This window comes from Rhinolophus hipposideros, assembly GCF_964194185.1.
Source record: "Rhinolophus hipposideros genome assembly, chromosome: 2".
NCBI lineage: Eukaryota > Metazoa > Chordata > Mammalia > Chiroptera > Rhinolophidae > Rhinolophus > Rhinolophus hipposideros.
In genome coordinates, this window is record NC_138048.1 from 105,848,288 (window position 1) to 105,867,854 (window position 19,567).

The 19,567-nt window shown below is 38.4% G+C and overlaps 1 protein-coding gene across 12 annotated transcripts in view; it reads left to right on the forward strand.

Annotated features, from left to right (window-relative positions):
- SH3BGR (SH3 domain binding glutamate rich protein) overlaps positions 1 to 19,567 on the forward strand; it is a 53,065-nt gene that overhangs the window by 8,939 nt on the left and 24,559 nt on the right. For 5 of the 12 annotated variants that reach the window (XM_081080414.1, XM_081080409.1, XM_081080411.1 and 2 more), the window contains exons 2-3: positions 3,034 to 3,219; positions 14,467 to 14,547. In XM_081080414.1, coding sequence (XP_080936540.1) covers positions 3,034 to 3,219; positions 14,467 to 14,547 — 267 coding nt within the window. Of the gene's footprint in view, positions 1 to 3,033; positions 3,220 to 12,437; positions 12,498 to 14,466; positions 14,548 to 19,567 lie in introns of all 12 variants that reach the window. The other 7 variants (XM_081080416.1, XM_081080417.1, XM_081080410.1 and 4 more) reach the window with 2 other exon arrangements.

Here is a 19,567-nt window from a genome sequence, read left to right on the forward strand (position 1 = left end):
TCTGAGCCAACACAACTCTTAAAGGCTCCCAATGACACTGGCCCCAAGGACCCTCTTCCATCCCCCCCATCCTCCAGAGGGGCTGCTCAGAAAGGCGGTACAGCCTGTGGGCCAGCATTGGCCATGGCGCCCTGGAGGGGGAGAAGGGACGAGAGGTGGCTGGGGGCGAGTGTCTGTGGTGAGAGCTATTGGGGTGTTGTGCACGCCACTCCCCCTCAGTCCATAAAGGGGCGGCTCCACTGGGCGCTGATGTCCTGTCCCTGGGGGTCAGCTCAGGAGGACACGTGGAGAAGAGCTGTACTTTGACCTGGGGAGTCCAGTGGAGCTTCTTGAATAGGGAGCCACCAAGAACAAGGGAGAGGACAGCAGGGGAGAGGCCCCCCGCTCAGGGTGGACATCACCATGTGGGCGAAGGCAGCCATGCCAGCCAGGTGAGCTGTGCTGCTTGCTCCCCTCACCTGCCCTCTGGGCCCATCGTTAGATCCTCTCCAGCCACAGGCAGAATTCAAGGGCTCCAAACAGCCCAGCAGCGATGCCTTTGGCCCGGTTTAAGTTACTGGCATTTGGGAAGTACAGAGAAGCAGACTGGATTTTTCTCTTTCTTTGGGTGGGGTTGAGAAATGTTTTTAACACAGTATCATGAAGATGCAATTGCTTGTCTTGTAAAGAATAATAGTAAACAGATTTTCCGTCCTGTTTTCTGCATCTCTCTTTGTCTCACAGAAGAAACATGTCAGGACTTTGGGAAATGTTTCTCATGTATTTAGAAATGGAATAAAATGAACTCCCTCTTTCATCCCACCTAAAGTCCTGAGGGATGATTAATAGAGATGGAAATAATATTGGTGAGATGGCAATGGACCATGGCCAAGCTGATTCAACTCCCGGGCGGGGGGTGGTAATTGAGAAGGAAGGAAGACGAGTTTGGATAGAATAAAGGATGTTGTCTTCTGAATATTTAATGAAAGGTAAGCCTGCTTAAAATGAAGACACTTCTATCCTTTGAAACAGCAAAGTTATCTCTGAAAATAGCTAAAGGAGTAAGTAATTTATAAAGTGCCACAAATAATTATGGACCACAATAATTATGGAAATTATGTAGAGAAAACATAATAAATCAAGATAATAATGTAGTCCAACAAGCTGCCATCGGGTTTGATGGTATTTTGTAATATTCAGAAATTTAGCCATGAAGCTGTGGGATTTGGAGTACAGTTTCCTGGAGGAGGGACAAAGGTATAGGGCTACCCCAGCATAGCGTTGCGGGGAAGGCACATTGGTGGAGAAATATGCAGTTTCTACGTTGGTTTAAACACTCTATACACACGTCACTGGTAGAATCATTCATTTTGGCAAAAATGAAATATATATGTAGTTATTTTTTGATATACAAGTCTCTGTGAAAAAAATTGGATTTAACCAAAAGAGGGTTTGAATCTAGACATTAGGTATGAGATAAGCACATACCTTCCACAGCATTTATTTGGAATTCTCAGTCTAGTCCCTCTGCTGATAAACAAGATACATGAAAATGACAAGGGGTCTCATACCTTATAAACCATTTTTAATGACTTGTTTTTGTAATGATGTAATATTCTATTCAGAGGACTTAAAAATTAAGATATTAGATATTTTCATGCCAAAGAAAATGCTTGTTTAAAAATTTAGTCTTACTTTTTTCTTTTTAAAAATTTTATTGGAGAACAGTGTGTTTCTCCAGGGCCCATCAGCTCCAAGTCAAGTCGTTGTCCTTCAGTCTAGTTGTGGAGGGCGCAGCTCAGCTCCAAGTCCAATCGTCATTTTCAATCTTTAGTTGCAGGGGGCGCAGCCCACCATCCTATGCAGGAGTTGAACTGGCAACCTTGTTGAGAGCTCACACTCTAACCCACTGAACCATCCAGCCACCCCAAAATGTAATCTTATTTTTAATAAATGACCATATTTTGCTTCTTTATTATCTTTAGCATGTTCTATATCTAGATTGTGGAAATGAGTTCTTTACACTTTTTTCATCCGAATAAGCAGCTTGTGAATCTGTTCCCATGAAGAGCTTGGCACGATGTCTTGTGTAAAGTAGAGAGTCAATAAATAAGTGTTGACTGATCTTTCCATCGATCACTCTGGAAGCTTCTTCCAGAGGTTCTAAAAATGTGCTCTATAGTCTGCTGTAACTTGTAGACTAGTGTTTGTAAGAGAAGGAGGGCATCACGCATTTCTGGAAGTGAGTTCTTTGAACAAAGGGAGAAAGCTGTTGTAATCGTCTCTGAGAAGGAGTTCTAAGCTTTAAAGATGGGCATCTTCACAAAACACAGCAGTTGGGGATACAGTCATTCACATGACCTATGGGTAGAGAAGAAGATGCTCGAGCTTTCTCTCTGGGAGTTGGTTATGAGCAGGAAAGGAGGAATCTGTGGGAGAACAGGGCTATTTTGCTGCATCACGCTTTTATGTGCTGGGAGAAACATCCATCAGCTTTTTCTAGTCTTTTTCTCTGTCCTTCCCCTTCCAATAATCTCCATGTGGGCCTTTCAATTTCCTGTATTATTTCTAAAGCTACTTTTGTTCAGTGTGACTCATGTTCCTATTTTCATAACTGTGACCACAGTGCATTTTAGTATGGGTATAGTTGGTATTTGAGTTTCATAGTAAATTGCCTTTTTTCTCTTCTTTCTTTCCTCCCAATCATCTTTTTTCTTTACAACCAATTCTTATTTATTTATTTATTTTAGCATTAAAGTTTAGCAGATAATTAAAAGTCTTTTGAAGACCTCACACAAAAGCTATGCTGAGAGCATGTCTGTTATTAGGTTGATTATACAATGATTTAAACAGATGAGATTAAAATTTCAGAATTTAAATAATCACTCTGTCGATCCTTTATGATGAAGAGGTATGTTTTATTGTTTTCCTTGTTTAAACACTATGCAAAATTATTTGTCTTGTATAGTTGGAGAAAGAATTCAGTTTATGTAACTATAAGCCAAACAGTTGAAAAAACGAGTCTAATAGTTTTCTATCTCTACTCTTGACCAGATTAGGAAGAAACAGCAAGAAGTAGTAGGCTTTTTGGAAGCTAATAAAATCGACTTTAAGGAATTAGATATAGCTGGAGATGAAGACAATCGGAAGTGGATGAGAGAGAATGTTCCTGGAGAAAAAAAACCTCAAAATGGGATTCCTCTGCCTCCCCAGATCTTCAATGAAGAACAGTATTGTGGGGTGAGTGTTTGATTTCTTGGAAAAATTCTTCTGCATGTGTGTTTGTTAGAAATTGTGGACAGCGGATTAATTTTGAGGCAGCATTTGAAATTGTTCACAATTTTCAGGTCATGATCTAGTTTACCAATCAATAGCTAATGGTAGATCCATTGTGAATAAGCAATATTTAAGATTTACAAAATGATGGAAACAATAAAATGATGATTCAGAAGTTCTTGGAATTATGTCAGGTTCTTTATTTTATTTTGAAGAATTCGGGTCACTTGTTCAAGCAAAAAATGCATTTAGTTGGAAAGGAATTCTAATCTACTTTGCATATGTGCACCCACACAAACACCGGTAAGTTTTCACTTTTATAAAGAATGATTTGCAGAAGTAAAGTCTTACTACAGATGTCAGATAAATTTATGTAAATGTATCTGAATAGTTTAAAAACTGTTCTGGACATTTTGATTGCAACAGCAATTTTACTTTATACATTTAATAGTTTATTTCACTATAAAATCACTTTTTCCTCAGAGTTTACAGATTCTAATTAGGAAATCAAGTTGTTGAAAAGTAACATTTAAAAACTCAAAGGACTTTAGAACATGAGAACTCAGTTATCTTAGGGGCCTTGTAAGCCTTCTAGGTCACTTTTCAGATGAAGCAATCAGGGCTCTGGAAGGTAGGAGAAATTGATCAGTGTTGTGTGGTTTCTGAAGGCTGGAGTCGGGTAGGAACCGTAATTTAACCTCTTCTTCCTACACAAAAGCTGGTCCTCTAGGTTAGCTTCTTTTTCTTATTTTGTTTCTCATCTAAAACAAGTGTCAAACTGTATAATTTGAGGGCCAAATCGTGTAGCCACCTATTTTAGTAAATAAAGTTTTATTGGAACACATCCGTGCTGACTCACTCAGCTGCTGCCGGTGGCTGGTTACTCACTGTGGCAGAGTGAGGAATTGGAACAGAGACCACGGGACCCACATAGCCAGAAATATTTACTATCTGCCCATTTACAGAAAAACTTGAGGAACTCTGATTTGGAACATGAATTGCTTAGTGTTGGGGGCTTGCATTAGTTTTCTAGGTCTGCTGTAACAAAACACCACAAACTTTGAGGCTTAAAACAACAGAAATGGAGTGTGTCACAGTTCTGGGGGCCAGAGGTTTCAGATCAAGGTGTCGTCAGGGTTGGTTTCTTCTGGAGGCTCTGAGGAAGAATGTGTTCCAGGCCTCTCTCCCAGCTTCTGGTGGTTGCCAGTACTTTTCAGCGTTCCTTGGCTTGTAGACGTATGACTCTCATCTCTGCCTCCATCTTCACATAGCGTTCTCTTGTGTGTCTCTCTTTGTCTTCACATGGCCTTCTTATAAAGACAAAGTCACTGGAATCCACCCTAATCTAACACGGCCTCATCGTAATTAATTACATCTGTAACTGTCCTATTTCCAAATAAGGTCGCTTTCTGCAGTTCTGGATGGACATGGATTTGTGAGGGCCACTTTTCGACCCAGTACAGGGCTGTGTGAATTTACATGGCTGTGTGAGCTTTTTTTCAGAGGCTTGGCTCAAAGTCCTGTGGCTCTGGGAATATTTTCAAACAGTCTTAGTGTGGTAATTCCATATTTAGTGGAATGTGTGGTCCCATCCAACTCTCCTGTGGATTTAAAATGGGGCTTCCCAGAGTGTAAAGAGGATTTCCTCTGTGAGGAAGAGTCCCTGCCTTCTACCCCTCGCTTCTGCCCTCCCCAGACCCTCTCCACCTCCCCAGACCCACATTTCTAAGAATTGTGACTCTTGTTGGATAAGGAAAGGGAGAGTAAGGGTTTTTGGGGGTGGTGGTGGTAGGCAATTTTTATTTTATTTTTTAATACAATTTTAAAAAGTAATTGAAACATTAATACATGTGCACTCTGAAAAATTAAAATGGTTCAAAAGAGCCTCCAGTGAAAATTATTGTCCTCTCATTTCAGACCCCTGTCAGTCTAGTTCCTTGCCCTGAAGTGGCCTGGCTTCAGGGGCCTGTGATCTGGGAAGTCACACAGGGTCCCATGCTCAAGAGAGCTCTCTACTTGGGTTGATGCTCTGCTGTCGCTGTCTTGAAATTCATAACAAATTTTGAACGAGGATCTCATATTTTTATTTTTCACAAGGCCCCACAAATTATGTAGCGGGTCCTGCTCTGAACAACCAATGTTGGCAATTTCTTGTTTGGCCTTCCAGAAATTTTCTATGTATGTTAACAATTGTATATTACTTAAAAATGGGAGTGTGCTATACATACCTTTTTTTTATCACTTAACTGTATGTCAGTGATCTTTGCATAGCTGCACATACTCCTTATTTTAATGGCTATAAAACATTCTATTGTATGTGACATAATTTATTGGCACAATCCTCTAATGCGGTGTATTCAAGTTGTTTTGAGCCTTCCAATATTACAAACCTCTTTATACACACAGATGTCTATCCGGTATGAGCATATGTATATGAAGGAAACATTCCTAGAAGATGTGCTGAGTTGAAGCATATATGCATTTCGCATATGCATTTTGATATTGGCAAATGGCCCTGAATTGCGCACCAGTTGACATCTCCAGCAGCTTAGTCTGAGAGTGGCTAGTCCCTGTGACTTTGATGACCCTGTGTATGCAAACTTGTGGATCTTTGCCACCAGTGAGATGAAAAGTGTATTCTCACTGATTTGACTAGGGTTTCTGTCTTTCTGGGTGAAGCTGAACATCTTTTCCTATGTTTACAAGCTATCTGTGCTTTAGTCTATGACTTGCTATTTTTCTATTGGGTTACAGGTAATGTTTGTTGTAAAAGTCTTTACTTATGAAGGAAAGTAGTCCTTTCACTATTGTAGATGTTACAGATATTTTCCCATGTTTCTTATTTGTCTTTTGAATTTTTAAGGTGATGTGTTTTAGAATGCAGAACTCAATTTCTTTTTTTTGGGATAGTCACAAGGATGTAAAGTACAGCATAGGGAATATAGTCAATAATTTTGTAATAACTATGTGTAGTGGTAGGTGGGTACTAATCAGGGGGAATTTCTTCGTAAATTATATACATGTCTAACCACTACACTGTATAGCTGAAACTAGTATAAAATAATATTGAATGCCAACTATAATTGAAAAGTAAAAATAATAAAAATTTTTTTTGTGTGTAGACAAATTTATTAATCTTTTTTCTTTATGGCTCCTATACCCAAATTCTTGCATAGAAAGCTTTTCTAAAATTATCAAAAAATAATTTCGTGTTTTCTTCTAGAACTTTCCTAATGAGAGTAGGATTTTAAATCTTTTACTTTTGCTTATTTTAACCGCCTTTTTGGATTGAGGCCAGTTACAGTAGAGACAGTGTTGAGGTATGTAGGCTTCCACCCTATGTTAACGCATAGGGCAAAAGCTCTGCCATTATTTTCTGCTATAAAAATAAAATCTTAAAGTCATTTCTTATCCTGTTTTGCTGTGATCTAGCAATTTATTTTCATTTTAATTGTGGAAGAGAAAGAAAGGGTTTCCAAGTAAGAAAAAAACCTTCTATTTTTAAAATATAGTTTGTATTACAAGTATGGATCTAATGAAACAAGCATACAAATTATTTTATGTTTACAAAATAATTGTTTCTTAAAAGTAATATAAAATTCATATTGAATGTCAACTGCAACTAAAAAATAAAAAAAAGTTATTTCAGAAAGTTGTGCCTTCAGGGAAGTAGTAGTAGTTTGTCATACTAATACCTTTGTTAAAATTTGCTTTTCACACTTAACAAAAAGTGCATTGATCAGGCAGAGGGCTTTGTTTCCAGATAGCAGGTAAAAATGATAATTTTGGCTGTGGGTTCAGATTTGAAAAGGGAGACTTAAAGGATCTGAAGGCTCTGTTGGGTTTAAACTGGCATAAATCTGGATGGTCAGTCAGTGTCTTTCCATACGATTGAAATGTGTACTGTAGGAATTTCTGAGGATTCTCAAAATGTCACCTACATGCGTACCTGATGATGGTGGTGGTTACAGGAACCTCAGGGACAAGCAGTGGGTTTCTGTGTACCAGGCCTTTGAGAGGACTGGATGTCAGGGTCGTTCTGAGGACCGTCGTGTCCCTGCCAGTCTGAACACCTGCTGCTCTGTGCAGAACAGATGACATATCTGGGTCCTCAGGGCTGAAAGGGAGGATGGGCTGCAAGCCCAGCGAGGGCAGGTCAAGGGCTCTCCTCACAACTGATGTTACTGAAAAGCTATTTTATGTCATTAAAAATTTATCATGAAATATGTTACACATGATAAAAATATATAGTTTAAAGAGGAATAATAAAATGAACAACCATGTGTACACTTCCCAGTTGTAGAAGTATGACATCACCAGAAATTGGGAAGTCCGTGAGTGCTTCTCCCTGGTCATGCCCACCTTCTCTGTACCAGAGGCAGCCATTGTAGTAAATTTTGTGTTTACCATTCCCTTTCTTTTCTCTTATCTCCCATGTATATGTACCTAAACAATACATTGTTTTGTTTCACCTATTTTTGAGCTTTGTGTAAACGGACTCACACTATACGCATTCTGATTGGACTTGCTTCTTTCACCGACATGTTTTAAAGACACATCCATGTTGATTCGTGTTGTTCGCAGTTTGTTCATCTTCACTGCTCCCGAATGTGTGTCGGTGTGTGTCTTAGTCCGTTCAGGCTGCTATAATAAAATACCACAGACTGGGTGGTTTATAAGCAACAGAAATTTGTTTCTCACCGTTGTGGAGGCTGAGAAGTCTCCTGGAACAACTGAGTTCTGGTGAGGACCTCTTCCGGGTTCACTCCCAGAGACCTTATCTTCTAATACTGTTGTCGTTGGGAATTATGAATTTTGGGGGGACACATTCAGACCATAGCAGTGTGCTTTCTGGTGTTTTGGCTGTTACAGACAGTGCTGCTAAATGAATGTTCTCGACAGGTCTCCTGGTGTCATGCGAGTTTCTCTTGGTTTCTGTAAGTAGGAGGGGAATAGCCAGATTGTAGCCATCAGCTTTAATAAGTAATAAAAAGTATTTTTGAAAGAATGGTCCTAACAGTAGCAGGTGAGAGTTTTCAGTGTTTCACGTCTTCACCAACATTTGGCGTTGTCCATCTTTGACACTTTGGTGAACCTTGTGGGTGTGAAATGTTCACTCTAGGCTTTAATTGTATTTCTCTGATTGTTAATGAGATCGAGTAGCTCTTTGTCCTCTTCTGTATATCTTTTGAACATTTTTCTAGTGAATGTTTGCCTTTTACTTACAATGGAAAAGAGGTTTTTTTCTCACTTATTTTACATTCCCATCCCCTATCCCTTCCCTGTTGGCAACCATCAGCTTGTTCTCTATATCTGTGGGTCTGTTTCTGTTTTGTTTATTCATTTATTTTGCTTTTTTAGATTCTGCATGTAAGTGAGATCATATGGTACTTGTCTTTGTCTGTCTGATTTATTTCATTTAGCGTAATACCCTTTAGGTGTTTATCCATGTTATTGCAAGTGGCAGGATTTCATTCTTTTTTATTGCTGAGTAATATTGTTTTATATATATGTACCATGTCTTTATCCATTCAGCTATCAATGGACACCGAGAGTGCTTCCATATCTTGGCTATTATAAGTAATGATGCAATGAAATCAAGATGCATATATTTTTTCAAATTAGTGTTTTTGACCTCTTTGGATAAATATCCAGAAGTGGAATTGCTGGTTTGTAAGGCAGCTCTGTTTTTAATTGTTTGAGGAACCTCCACACTGTTTCACATAGTGGCTGCACTAATTTACATTCCCATCAACAGTGCACAAGTGTTCCCTTTGCTCCACATCCTTTGTTGATGATAGCTATTTTGACAGGTGTGAGGTGATCTATCATTGTGGTTTTAATTTGCATTTCCTTGGTGGTTAGTGACATTGAGTATTTTCTCATGTTTGTTGGCCATCTGCATGTCTTCTTGGAAGAAATGTCTATTCAGATCCTCGGTCCAGTTTTTAATTGGATTGGTTTTATTATTCAGTTATATGAGTTCTTTATACATTTTGGATATTATAAAATTAAAAAATAGGATAACATCAAACTAAAAAGATTTTCCATATTGAAGGAAACTATCAACAAAATGAAAAGTTAACCTACTGAATGAGAGAAGCCACTTGCAAATGATGCCTCCAATAAGGAGTTACTATCCAAGAGTTATTTATATAGAAGTTATTTATATAGCATAGAAGAGACTCATCTTTTGTTGATTATATGTATTGTGGATCTTTTCTCAGTTCGTGACTTGTCTTTTTACTCTTCTCTACCCTGAAATCATACAGATATTCTCCTATATTGTTTTCTAAAATTTTTGTAATTTTGACTTCACATTTACTTCTTTAATGGACCTAAAATTAGTTTTGGTTTTTTCCAGTGCATGGTGTGAGGTAGCGTCACAATTATTTTTTTTACAACTTTAATTTTTAAAAATGACCAGTTATTTCATCCAGTTGTCTCATCCACATGTATTAAAAAGGCCATCCTTTCTCTACCTACCTGAAAGACCAGCTCTGTGTTGTGTGTGGGTCTCTATCTTGACATGGTGTATCTGGCCCTCTGTTTATGCTACGATACCACAAGGTCTTTATGATCACAGCTGTATAAGGAGGCTTGCTGAGCTTCTCTTTCTGCGTCTCCTTGTTATTCTTAGCCCTTTTTCATTTTGGATTATCTTGTTTAGCTCTACAAAAACCCCTGCTGGGATTGGATTGAAAAAGTATTGCATCTATATATCAGCTTGGGAAAAATGGGCATCTTTCAAGTACTCTTTTATAAAGATGTCCAGCCCAAGGATATGATCTATAGCATCATTTATTTAGGATTTCTGTAATATTTAAATTTTCTCCATGCATATATATCTTGTTAGATTGTTTTTGGAGGTATTTCATATTTTCATGCTATCTTTTTTTCAAATTATATTTTCTTCCTGATTGTTGCTAATATAGAAATAACATTTAATATTGATATTTGTATCCAACAATCTTGCTTATTAATTAAAATAATTTATCTGTAGACAATTTGGGGATACATATGTATATATATAATACATATGAAAATTTATTAAGGACAGTCTTGTTTCTTCTTTTATAATGCCTGTCTTTTCTGACTTACTGCACTGGTGAGGGCTGTTAGAACATATTGAACAGAAATGATGGTAATAGGCATGCCTATTAGTTAGACCCTAACTAATACAGCCTGGAAGAGTTTGTGTGGAATTGGAATGATCTCTTCCTGGGATCATTGCCTGTCTTGTTTCTCATCTCTTCCTGGGATCATTGCCTGTCTTGTTTCTCATCTTAAAGATAAAGTTTTCAATATTTTCCTATTTGGTCCGATATTTGCTACAGTTTTGTGTAGCTTCCCTTCATCAGGTTAATTTCCTTGTTTGCTAAAACATTAAAAAATATGAATGAGTGTTTTATTTTATTGAAAATTTTTTTCTGCACCTATTAAGGTAAAGTTCTGCTTCTTTAACCTGTGAATAAGTAAATTATTTAAATATTTTCCTAGTATTAAATTACCATTTTGTTTTTGGGAAAACCCAATGAGTTGTATTGTATTAACTGTTTATATGTTGCTGGGCTTGGCCTGCTAATATTTCCTTAGGATTCTTACGTGTGTACATGAAAGAGAGAGAATGAGATCATATTGTCCTTTTCTAATTTCGGTATCCAGAGTAGGTTGACTGGCCTTGTTAAATCAGTTGGGGGAATAGTCCCTCTTTTTCTGTTTTTTTCCTGCCATTTATCAATTATTACCTCTTGGCTCCAAACCCAACTGTTATTACCTAATGGAGTTCGATCTTTAAGCAGGAAGCTCAGTGTCAAGCTTTGTCAGCAGAGCATGCAGGAGGAGCATTGTAGGAGAAATGGACTCGTCTTCCTGGTTCTCATGTATGCTCGCTTGCACGCACGTGTGTGTGCATGTGTGTGCGTGTGCGCACGTGTGTGCATGTGTGTGTGTGTGCGCACATGTGTGTTAGATATCCGGTGGTGCTTTACCTCCCTCACATGTCCAGACCATAAAGCCCCTCATCGAGATTGCAACCTTAGCCCTAGCCTGGGACAATGCACGCACCAAGCTGGCCACCACTGTGTGCTAGCCCCAGCCTTGGCCCACCGGCACCAGAAGAGTGTTTCCAGCTTGCCCAGTGTCTTAGGACCAGCTCTGACAAGGCACCCAGAGAAATTCTCCACCACCCATGGAATGCAACTACACCTGTGATGCTTGAACCCTAGATTTGGGACAGGGTCCCTGCACTTCTAAACCTGCTCCTTTCTTAGGCACACTCTTCCAGGACTAGAGTGTTCTGTAGCGTTCTCTCTATGCCTTTATAGTTAGTTCTCTGTTACAGCTAATAATTCTTTATATGAAACGTTTCATGTTCAAATTACTGTATGACTTCTATCTCTTAATTAGACCCTAACTAATACAGCCTGGAAGAGTTTGTATGGAATTGGAATGATCTCTTCCTAGGAAGTGTGCTGGAATTTACCTGTGCAACTCCCTGGGCTTGGTCTGGGAGTTTCACTGATGACCCGATTTATTTAATGAATGGAATTTATAATAAAGGACTATTGAGGCTTTCTAGTTCTTTCTATCTTTTGGTTTTGAGAGGATGTACAAAACTTGTATTTACAGAAATGCTACAACAGTTGGTGCACAGGCTCACTTCATTCACAAGTATTTTCATTGTTATGTCTAAAACACTTATGAGCCATATATGATTTTTTGGACCCATGCAGTGGGATTATGGATATATTTGGAGTTTCTGCTATTATTTTATGTTCTTTTTTTAATATTCCCACTTTTGCAGTTTCTTTTTTCACGATTTCTCAACTTTATTTTATTGACTAAAGCTTTGTTTTCTGGTTTTATTTCCCTTTTTACTTTATAGAAGTTATCTGTTCTTTTAGTGGTTGTTTTAGTTATTTTAACAGGCATACTTGATTTAAATTTGGTAGAGATAATCAGTGTCTTTACTCTTGTCCCAAACATTAAAATAGCTTTTACTGACTTTAACTAAAATCACCCTCTCCCTGTTTACATGTATTTGGTTTATTCAATATGTTAGTTTGTTGGCCTTCTGCCACAAATTAGACATGTCTATTGTTTTAGTCAACATTTGTTTAGATTAGATTTAGTCACATAGTTATTAATGTCTTTATTCATGATTCCATCTTGTGTCTTAGGTAATCCACCTGGAACAATTTCCCTGCTGCCTAAATACACCTGATGAAAGTCTATTGGTGGTAAATTCTCTAATCTTTTGTTGGCTTAAAAAAGACATTTTCCAGACAAATGTCTTTATTTCACTCTCATGTTTGAAAAATAGTTTCACTGGGTCTAAATTTCTGAGTTGATGATGATTTTTTCTAGGCTTGCTGAAATTATCATTTTACTTTATTCTCACTTCTGTGTTGCTAATTGGGAAGACAGCTGTCAATCTAAGCCATTCTTTTGTGGGAAAACTGTCTCTCCCCCACTTCCTGTTTCATTCTCTCCCTCCCTCCCTACCCCATCTTCTCCCTTGCTGCTTTTAACAATCTTTCTCTAGGATGTGTCTAATAGAGTTGTTTTAATTTATCCAGTTTAGGATTATCTACTGAGCTTTCTGAGTCTAAGAATTCATATCTTTTAACAAGTCGAGAGACCTATTAGCCATTATGTTTGAGTATGGTTTTCCCCCAATGTCTCTGTTAGCTTCTCCCAGAGCACCTATGTTTCTTAGACCTTCTCACTGTTTTTCTATGATAATATTTCTTCCTCATTTTCATCTCTTTTTTCCCTCTCTAGATAATTTCTTTAAAAAATTTTCCTGTTAGCTAATTTTCTCTTCTGATGTGTCTGATGAGCAATTTAATCCACAGATGTTGGATTTTACAATTCAGTTATTACATTTTCATTTTTAGGAGTAGTTTTTGGTTCTTTTCCAAATTTGCTTGATTCTTTTCTCTAGTTTGTGTCTTGTGTTTTCAACTTCTCTTTCATTTCTTTAAATATATTAAATGTAAATATTTTATATTTTCTGCCTGATAATTCTGATATCTGATTCTGATATGTGATTCTGCTTTTTGTTATTTCTGTTGGTGTTCACTTATGGTCTATTTTTATTTCCTTATCTATTTTTGACTCTGAACTGCTCGTTTTTAAAATTTTATTTGTGGTTACTCATTGAGGCCTGGAATTTGTTTCTGCTAAGATTTGAGGCAGTGTACAAAAAATGCATTCAATATAAGAGAATGAAATTAATCACTGAGAAAATTGAGGCGACAAGCAGGAAAACAATAAAGCTTTGGATAAGTTTAACTCACAGGAATGTGTAACGTGTTCCTCCCAATATAAGCAGCCTGTATTTGGTTTTAAGCTTTGTAACACCCAGAAGAGTAGGGTCGGCAGTAACACAACCGAATTGGTTCGAGTATTGTCCTGTTCGTATGAGGCCTGTTCCTGCATAAGCCTTTTTGTCACACTGTTGAAGTTACAACCCTGATGACAAAGACTGGTAGCAATAAAGTAGTCTGGGGGAAGGTCTTTTATGTGTTAATGATAAAAACATGAAACTCTCCTGAGCTTTTGACAACCCTACTGAAGAGTTGGTTCAGGGCTGGACATCCCTGGTGAAGGACTGACCTCTGGGTGGATCCCGGAATGGAGGTGTGGAGCTTCACTGAGCTTCAGATTTCAATCTATTACCAGGTTTCAGATCACAGTATTCCCATTTTGCCCAAACAAGCTCCACTCTAAGCCCTCCATAATCTTGTGGCTCCTGGTATCCAAAGGGCCTGAATTGGGTCTGGGCCCTTGGAAGCTACTATAATAACAGGAGAGAAACCTGTGTTGTTTTAGTCTCTGCTGATCACGTCCAATTATAAGGAAACCAGCTGAAGATGTGAAACTCTTGGAGAAAACTTGACTGTATATATCTGGGTCTTGTCAGCAATTCCTGAGCGTGAACAGTGTGTGTGTGTGTGTGTGTGTGTGTGTGTGTATGTGAATTCTCATTGCACTGTAATAGGTACAATGAAAGTATGTAAAAACAAAAATGAAATTCATGGTTAGATTTCTGAACTTTTGGGATTACTCATTCTTGGGAAAGCAAACTAGGGTAACCTTTTGTGTTAGCTACCAAAATATGAATAATAATAATGAAATCAACTTAGGTAAATATAGCAGTTCACAAGAGTGCAAGGGTTTGAACATTTTTTTCTTTGCTTCAAGGATTTTGACTCTTTCTTCTCTGCAAAAGAAGAGAATATTATTTATTCATTCCTTGGTTTGGCTCCCCCTCCAGGCTCAAAGGTAAGCTTGAACACCTTATTGGGGCCTAATATAGGTCATAATAAATGAAATCAGCATGTAAGACTGTTTAATAAATTACGATATTTAAATTAACATGATTTGAACACACTTCTTATTCTGATGAAATCCATAGAGACAATGCAAGGTTTTTACTAAAACTTGTTCTAAAAATATGCTTTTAAAACTTCTGCTTCTTTATACTTATACAATAAAATTATACAATAAAATAAATACAAATAAAAAAATAAGTTTTATAATACCTGTTAAGAAATATCATTGTCTCCAATAACTTTAAGTGTGCTAATTAAATATGTAAAAACATGACTTCTGAGGTTGTGTTTATGAAATTATTTTGTTATGAATTGACTTCTTATATAGCTTATATTGGTTAATTTTATAGTAATATATCCCTATTTTGATTATTTTTATTTAAAATGAATTTAGACTTTTCTTTTTTAGTCTGATAAAGAGGGAAAAAGTAAGAGCTAGACTCAAGAGCAAGATAAATTTTGTCAGATTTTTTCCCTCTGGTGTTTTTTCATCTTTGATTATATATACAGTAGTACCTTGGTTTTCAAACGTCTTCGTTGACGAACATTTTGGTTTATGAACACCATAAACCCGGAAGTAAATGCTTCGGTTTTCGAACACAACTCAGAAGTCGAACATGTCACACGGCTTCCGCTGAGTGCAAGATCCTGAGGCCTAGCTGTTGGCTGTTTTCGAACGTTTCAGAACTCGTGGATTACATATGAAAACCGAGGTACCACTGTAATTGTGTCAATTAAATAAAGAATTATGCTAATACAGCTAATACCCTGACTTTGTCTAATGGTGATCACCTGGCTTTACTCTATGCAATGGCCACTGCATTCCTTACTTCTACCAAGAATCTTATTCAGGACTCTCTGTAGATACAAGACAAGGACGCATTTGTTGAATTCATTTGATTCTTATTTAACTTGTTTGTTTGTTGTACCCAGCTTCATTTCAAAAGAGATTTGTGATGACTGAGCCCAAATTAATTCCTGTACGGGAGGAACAACTCAAAATCCTACCGTGTAGAGATGGGCTAGTCTCAGAGGCATATGAGTGTGCTGTCTTGCTTATATGTATGTCAGCATTCATCAGTTAGTGACACTGAGGTTTCTTAATGCTTAGACTAACACATGCAAGCCTAGCGCTAATGCCTTCCTCAAATGGGAACATGCAGATCGCACAGTTGGTTAAGGGTTCTACAGGAGGAAAACACCTTCCCTTTTAATGATATACCTTTCTGGCTTTGGTCAATTTAAATACAAGATAGTTCATACACTTTATTAACAGTTTAGAAAAGTGCTGAAGTCTACTGCATGCAATTTAATCTTTTTAATTTGGTATTGGAGTGTGGTATAGGAGTTTGATTTGGTAGAGGAGTTTAACTGAGTCATGTTTGTATAGTTATTGCATTTAAGAGATGGTGCCTTAGTGTTAAGATACATTTCTTGGTGAGGACACTCAAGACACTTGTGTCTGAAGATGGGAAGGAAAGGTGGAGGGAAGAGTGTTTCAGGTAAAGGGAAGAGAAAGTGTAGAGGCCCTGAAGCAGGAAAGAGCTTGGAGAGTTCTAAGACCTTCCATGAGACCTGCATTGCTGGCCTGAGAGGAAGGGGCACCACGGGAGGTGGGAGCAGCAGGTGGTTGGCCCACGGGCCATAGCAGTTCTCTGCACTCTATCTTAGGTACAGTGGAGACAGTGTAAGGGTTTTAAGCAGAGGAGTAAAGTAATCTGATTTCCTTCTTTAAAACTCATTTTGGGGGCGACCAGTTAGCTTAGTTGGTTAGAGCGCAATGCTCATAACATCAGGGTTGCCGGTTTGATCCCCTCATGGGCCAGTGTGAGCTGTGCCCTCCACAACTAGATTGAAACAGCTACTTGACTTGGAGCTGATGGGTCCTGTAAAAACACACTTAAAATAAAAGTAAAAAAACAACAACAAAAAAAAGAATAACTACTTAAAAAAACCCCAAAAACTCAGTTTGGCTACTGTGGGATGAATGGATTAAAGAAGTGCAAACTATGATAGTAATACAGATGAGATGTCATCGTGTCTTAGACCAGGATGGTGGGGATAGAACTGTAAGAAGTGGGAGAATTTGGGGTCTATTTTGGAGGAAGAATTGATAAGACTTGCTGATGGATTGAAAGTGAGGGTGAGGATGGAATGAATGATTATTTTTAGCCATTGGGTGTAGACATTGGCTCTAATGGGGCATGATGTTTACAGGGGGCGGTAAGTTTTAATGAGACCTCTAAATGAAGAAGTGAGGTAGGCAATGGCAGATTAATCTGCTCTCATTGAGGTCTGGTTGAAGCTGCATACGTGGAAGCCACCAGCGGGAGGTTGTGGGAAGTGGTGAGATGACATCCTGAGAGAGGGTCGATAGCAAGGCGGCCGGCTGGGGCATGCTCCAAGGTTAAAGCTGGAGCAAGGACAGGGAGAGGCCAGCCAAGGAGGCTAAGACGGAGAGTCTGCAAGCGGGTGGAGAACAGGAGTGTGTGCTGCTGAAGCAGCTCTGGGGGAGCGTTTTTCACAGAAGAGGGTGAGGTCAGTTGTGCCCAATGCTGCAATGACATTAAGTCAGGTGAGGACAAGAAAATGACCCCTGGCTTGGACAACATGGCGGTCATGGTGGCCATGACAAAAGTAGTTTCTGAGGAGTGGTGGATCCAGAAGGCAGGTGGCAGTGGTCCAGGGAAAACTCGTGGTGAGAGGCAGGGATTTTGCATCGTTAGTGACCTCTGGGGGATTTCCCATGAAGAGAAGATGTCAGGCATCATTGTTTTAAAAAATGCTTCTCTGTTTATTCCCCACCACTGGAAATTTGGGCCAAGGCCCTTCACTCCCTGCTTGTTGCCAGTCCCTTATCTTTCTTGCTCTTCCCCACTTTCTAGACCATTTTCCCATCTTTTTTCTTAACCCAAGTCCTCTCTCAGAGGACATCTCCCTCAGTCTTACTACTTCTCAATCCCCTCTGTATAGACCTCAGACCACAGGGTGGGAGGAAGGGAAGTCTGGTTTTTACAAGCAAAGGCCCAGTAGGGGTTTTCTAAACAGAAGGGATTTTTCTAGCCCTGATGAATAGTAATCTGGCAAAGCTTTGAAATTGGAGTTTTTCTTTAAACTTTCAGAGGTCAAATTCTTAGACAGAGCCACCTTCCCCACCGAGAGTCACAATAAACAGAAGGAGGAGAGGGCAGTAAAACGATGTGTTTTCTTCCTATTCACAGCAAGTCCCAGAAATCATGTTTTCTTCATTTCTTCCCTTGGTAATGTTCTTTATTATTATTATTTTTTTCATTCGTTTTCTTGCAAGATTATGATTTTTTCCCCTGTGGCTATAGTCTTCATAATGCTCGTTTAAAACTGTGTCTAATACTGTATTAAATTGATGTCACGTAATTGACTTATTCATTCCTTTATTTTTTAATTTCATATACACTTTTTTACGCTGTTACAGTCTCATGATAGTCATTTAAATATTTCATATAATATTCTATCATGTTGGTGCGCCATCGTTTTCTTTACTGTGCTTATGTTTTTGAACATTTGCTTGCTCACAATTTTTGATTATACATAACTCTGCAGTGATTGTCGCCATGAAATAGCATTCTTTCTTCTGGAGTTTTCCTTAGGATACATTCCCAGTAGTGCTTTTAGTGAGACAGATAAAGGTGCGTGAGTATTTCATGGGCTTAGCATGTGACACCAGAGTACTCCCTGACAGGTTATAACATTTATCCGGCAGCACCGGCTTCATTGAACCAGCGGTGAGCATGTTTAATCTCCTTCATTTTAGGACCATCAGATTCTATTTAAACAATCTGTTTCTGATTTTATTCTGCTATGAAGAGGGTATGTAGTGTGATGAGTTTCTATTTTTTTTTAATTAAATTTATTGGGGTGACAATTGTTAGTAAACTTGCATAGATTTCAGGTGTACAATTCTGTATTACATCGTCTATAAATCCAATTGTGTGTTCACCACCCAGAGTCAGTTCTCCTTCCATCACCATATATTTGATCCCCTTTACCCTCATCACCCACCCCCCACCCCCTTACCCTCTGGTAACCACTAAATTATTGTCTGTGTCTATGAGTTTTTCTTTCTCATTTGTTTGTCTTGTTCTTTTTGGTTTATATACGACATATCAGTGAAATCATAGGGTTCTCTGCTTTTTCTGTCTGTCTTATTTCACTTAGCATTATTCTCTCGAGATCCATCCATGTTGTCACAAATGCTCCTATATCATCTTTCCTTAACGCCGAATAGTATTCCATTGTGTATATATACCACAACTTCTTTATCCATTCATCTATTGAAGGACATTTTGGTTGTTTCCATGTCTTGGCCACCGTAAACAAAGCTGCAATGAACATTGGAGTACACGTGTCTCTATAGAGAAATGCTTTCAGATTTTTGTGGTAGATACCCAGGAGAGCGATTGCTGGGTCATATGGTAATTCTATTCGTAATTTCTTGAGGAACCTCCACACTGCCTTCCATAACGGCTGCACCAGTCTGCATTCCCACCAACAGTGTATGAGGGTTCCTTTTTCTCCACAGCCTCTCCAACACTTGTTGCTATTTGTCTTGTTGATGATAGCCATTCTGACTGGGGTGAGGTGATATCTCATTGTGGTTTTCATTTGCATTTCTCTGATGATTAGCGATGTTGAGCATTTTTTCATATGTCTATTTGCCATTTGTATATCCTCTTTGGAGAAATGTCTCTTCAGGTCCTCTGTCCATTTTTCAATTGGGTTGTTTGATTTTTTGTTGTTGAGTTTCATGAGTTCCTTGTATATTTTGGATATTAGCCCCTTATCAGAGGCACTGTTTGCAAAAATCTTCTCCCATTCAGTTGGTTGCCTCATTATTTTGTCAATAGTTTCTTTTGCTGTGCAGAAGCTTTTCAGTTTCATATAATCCCATTCGCTTATTTTAGTTTTTACTTCCATTGCCTTTGGAGTCAAAT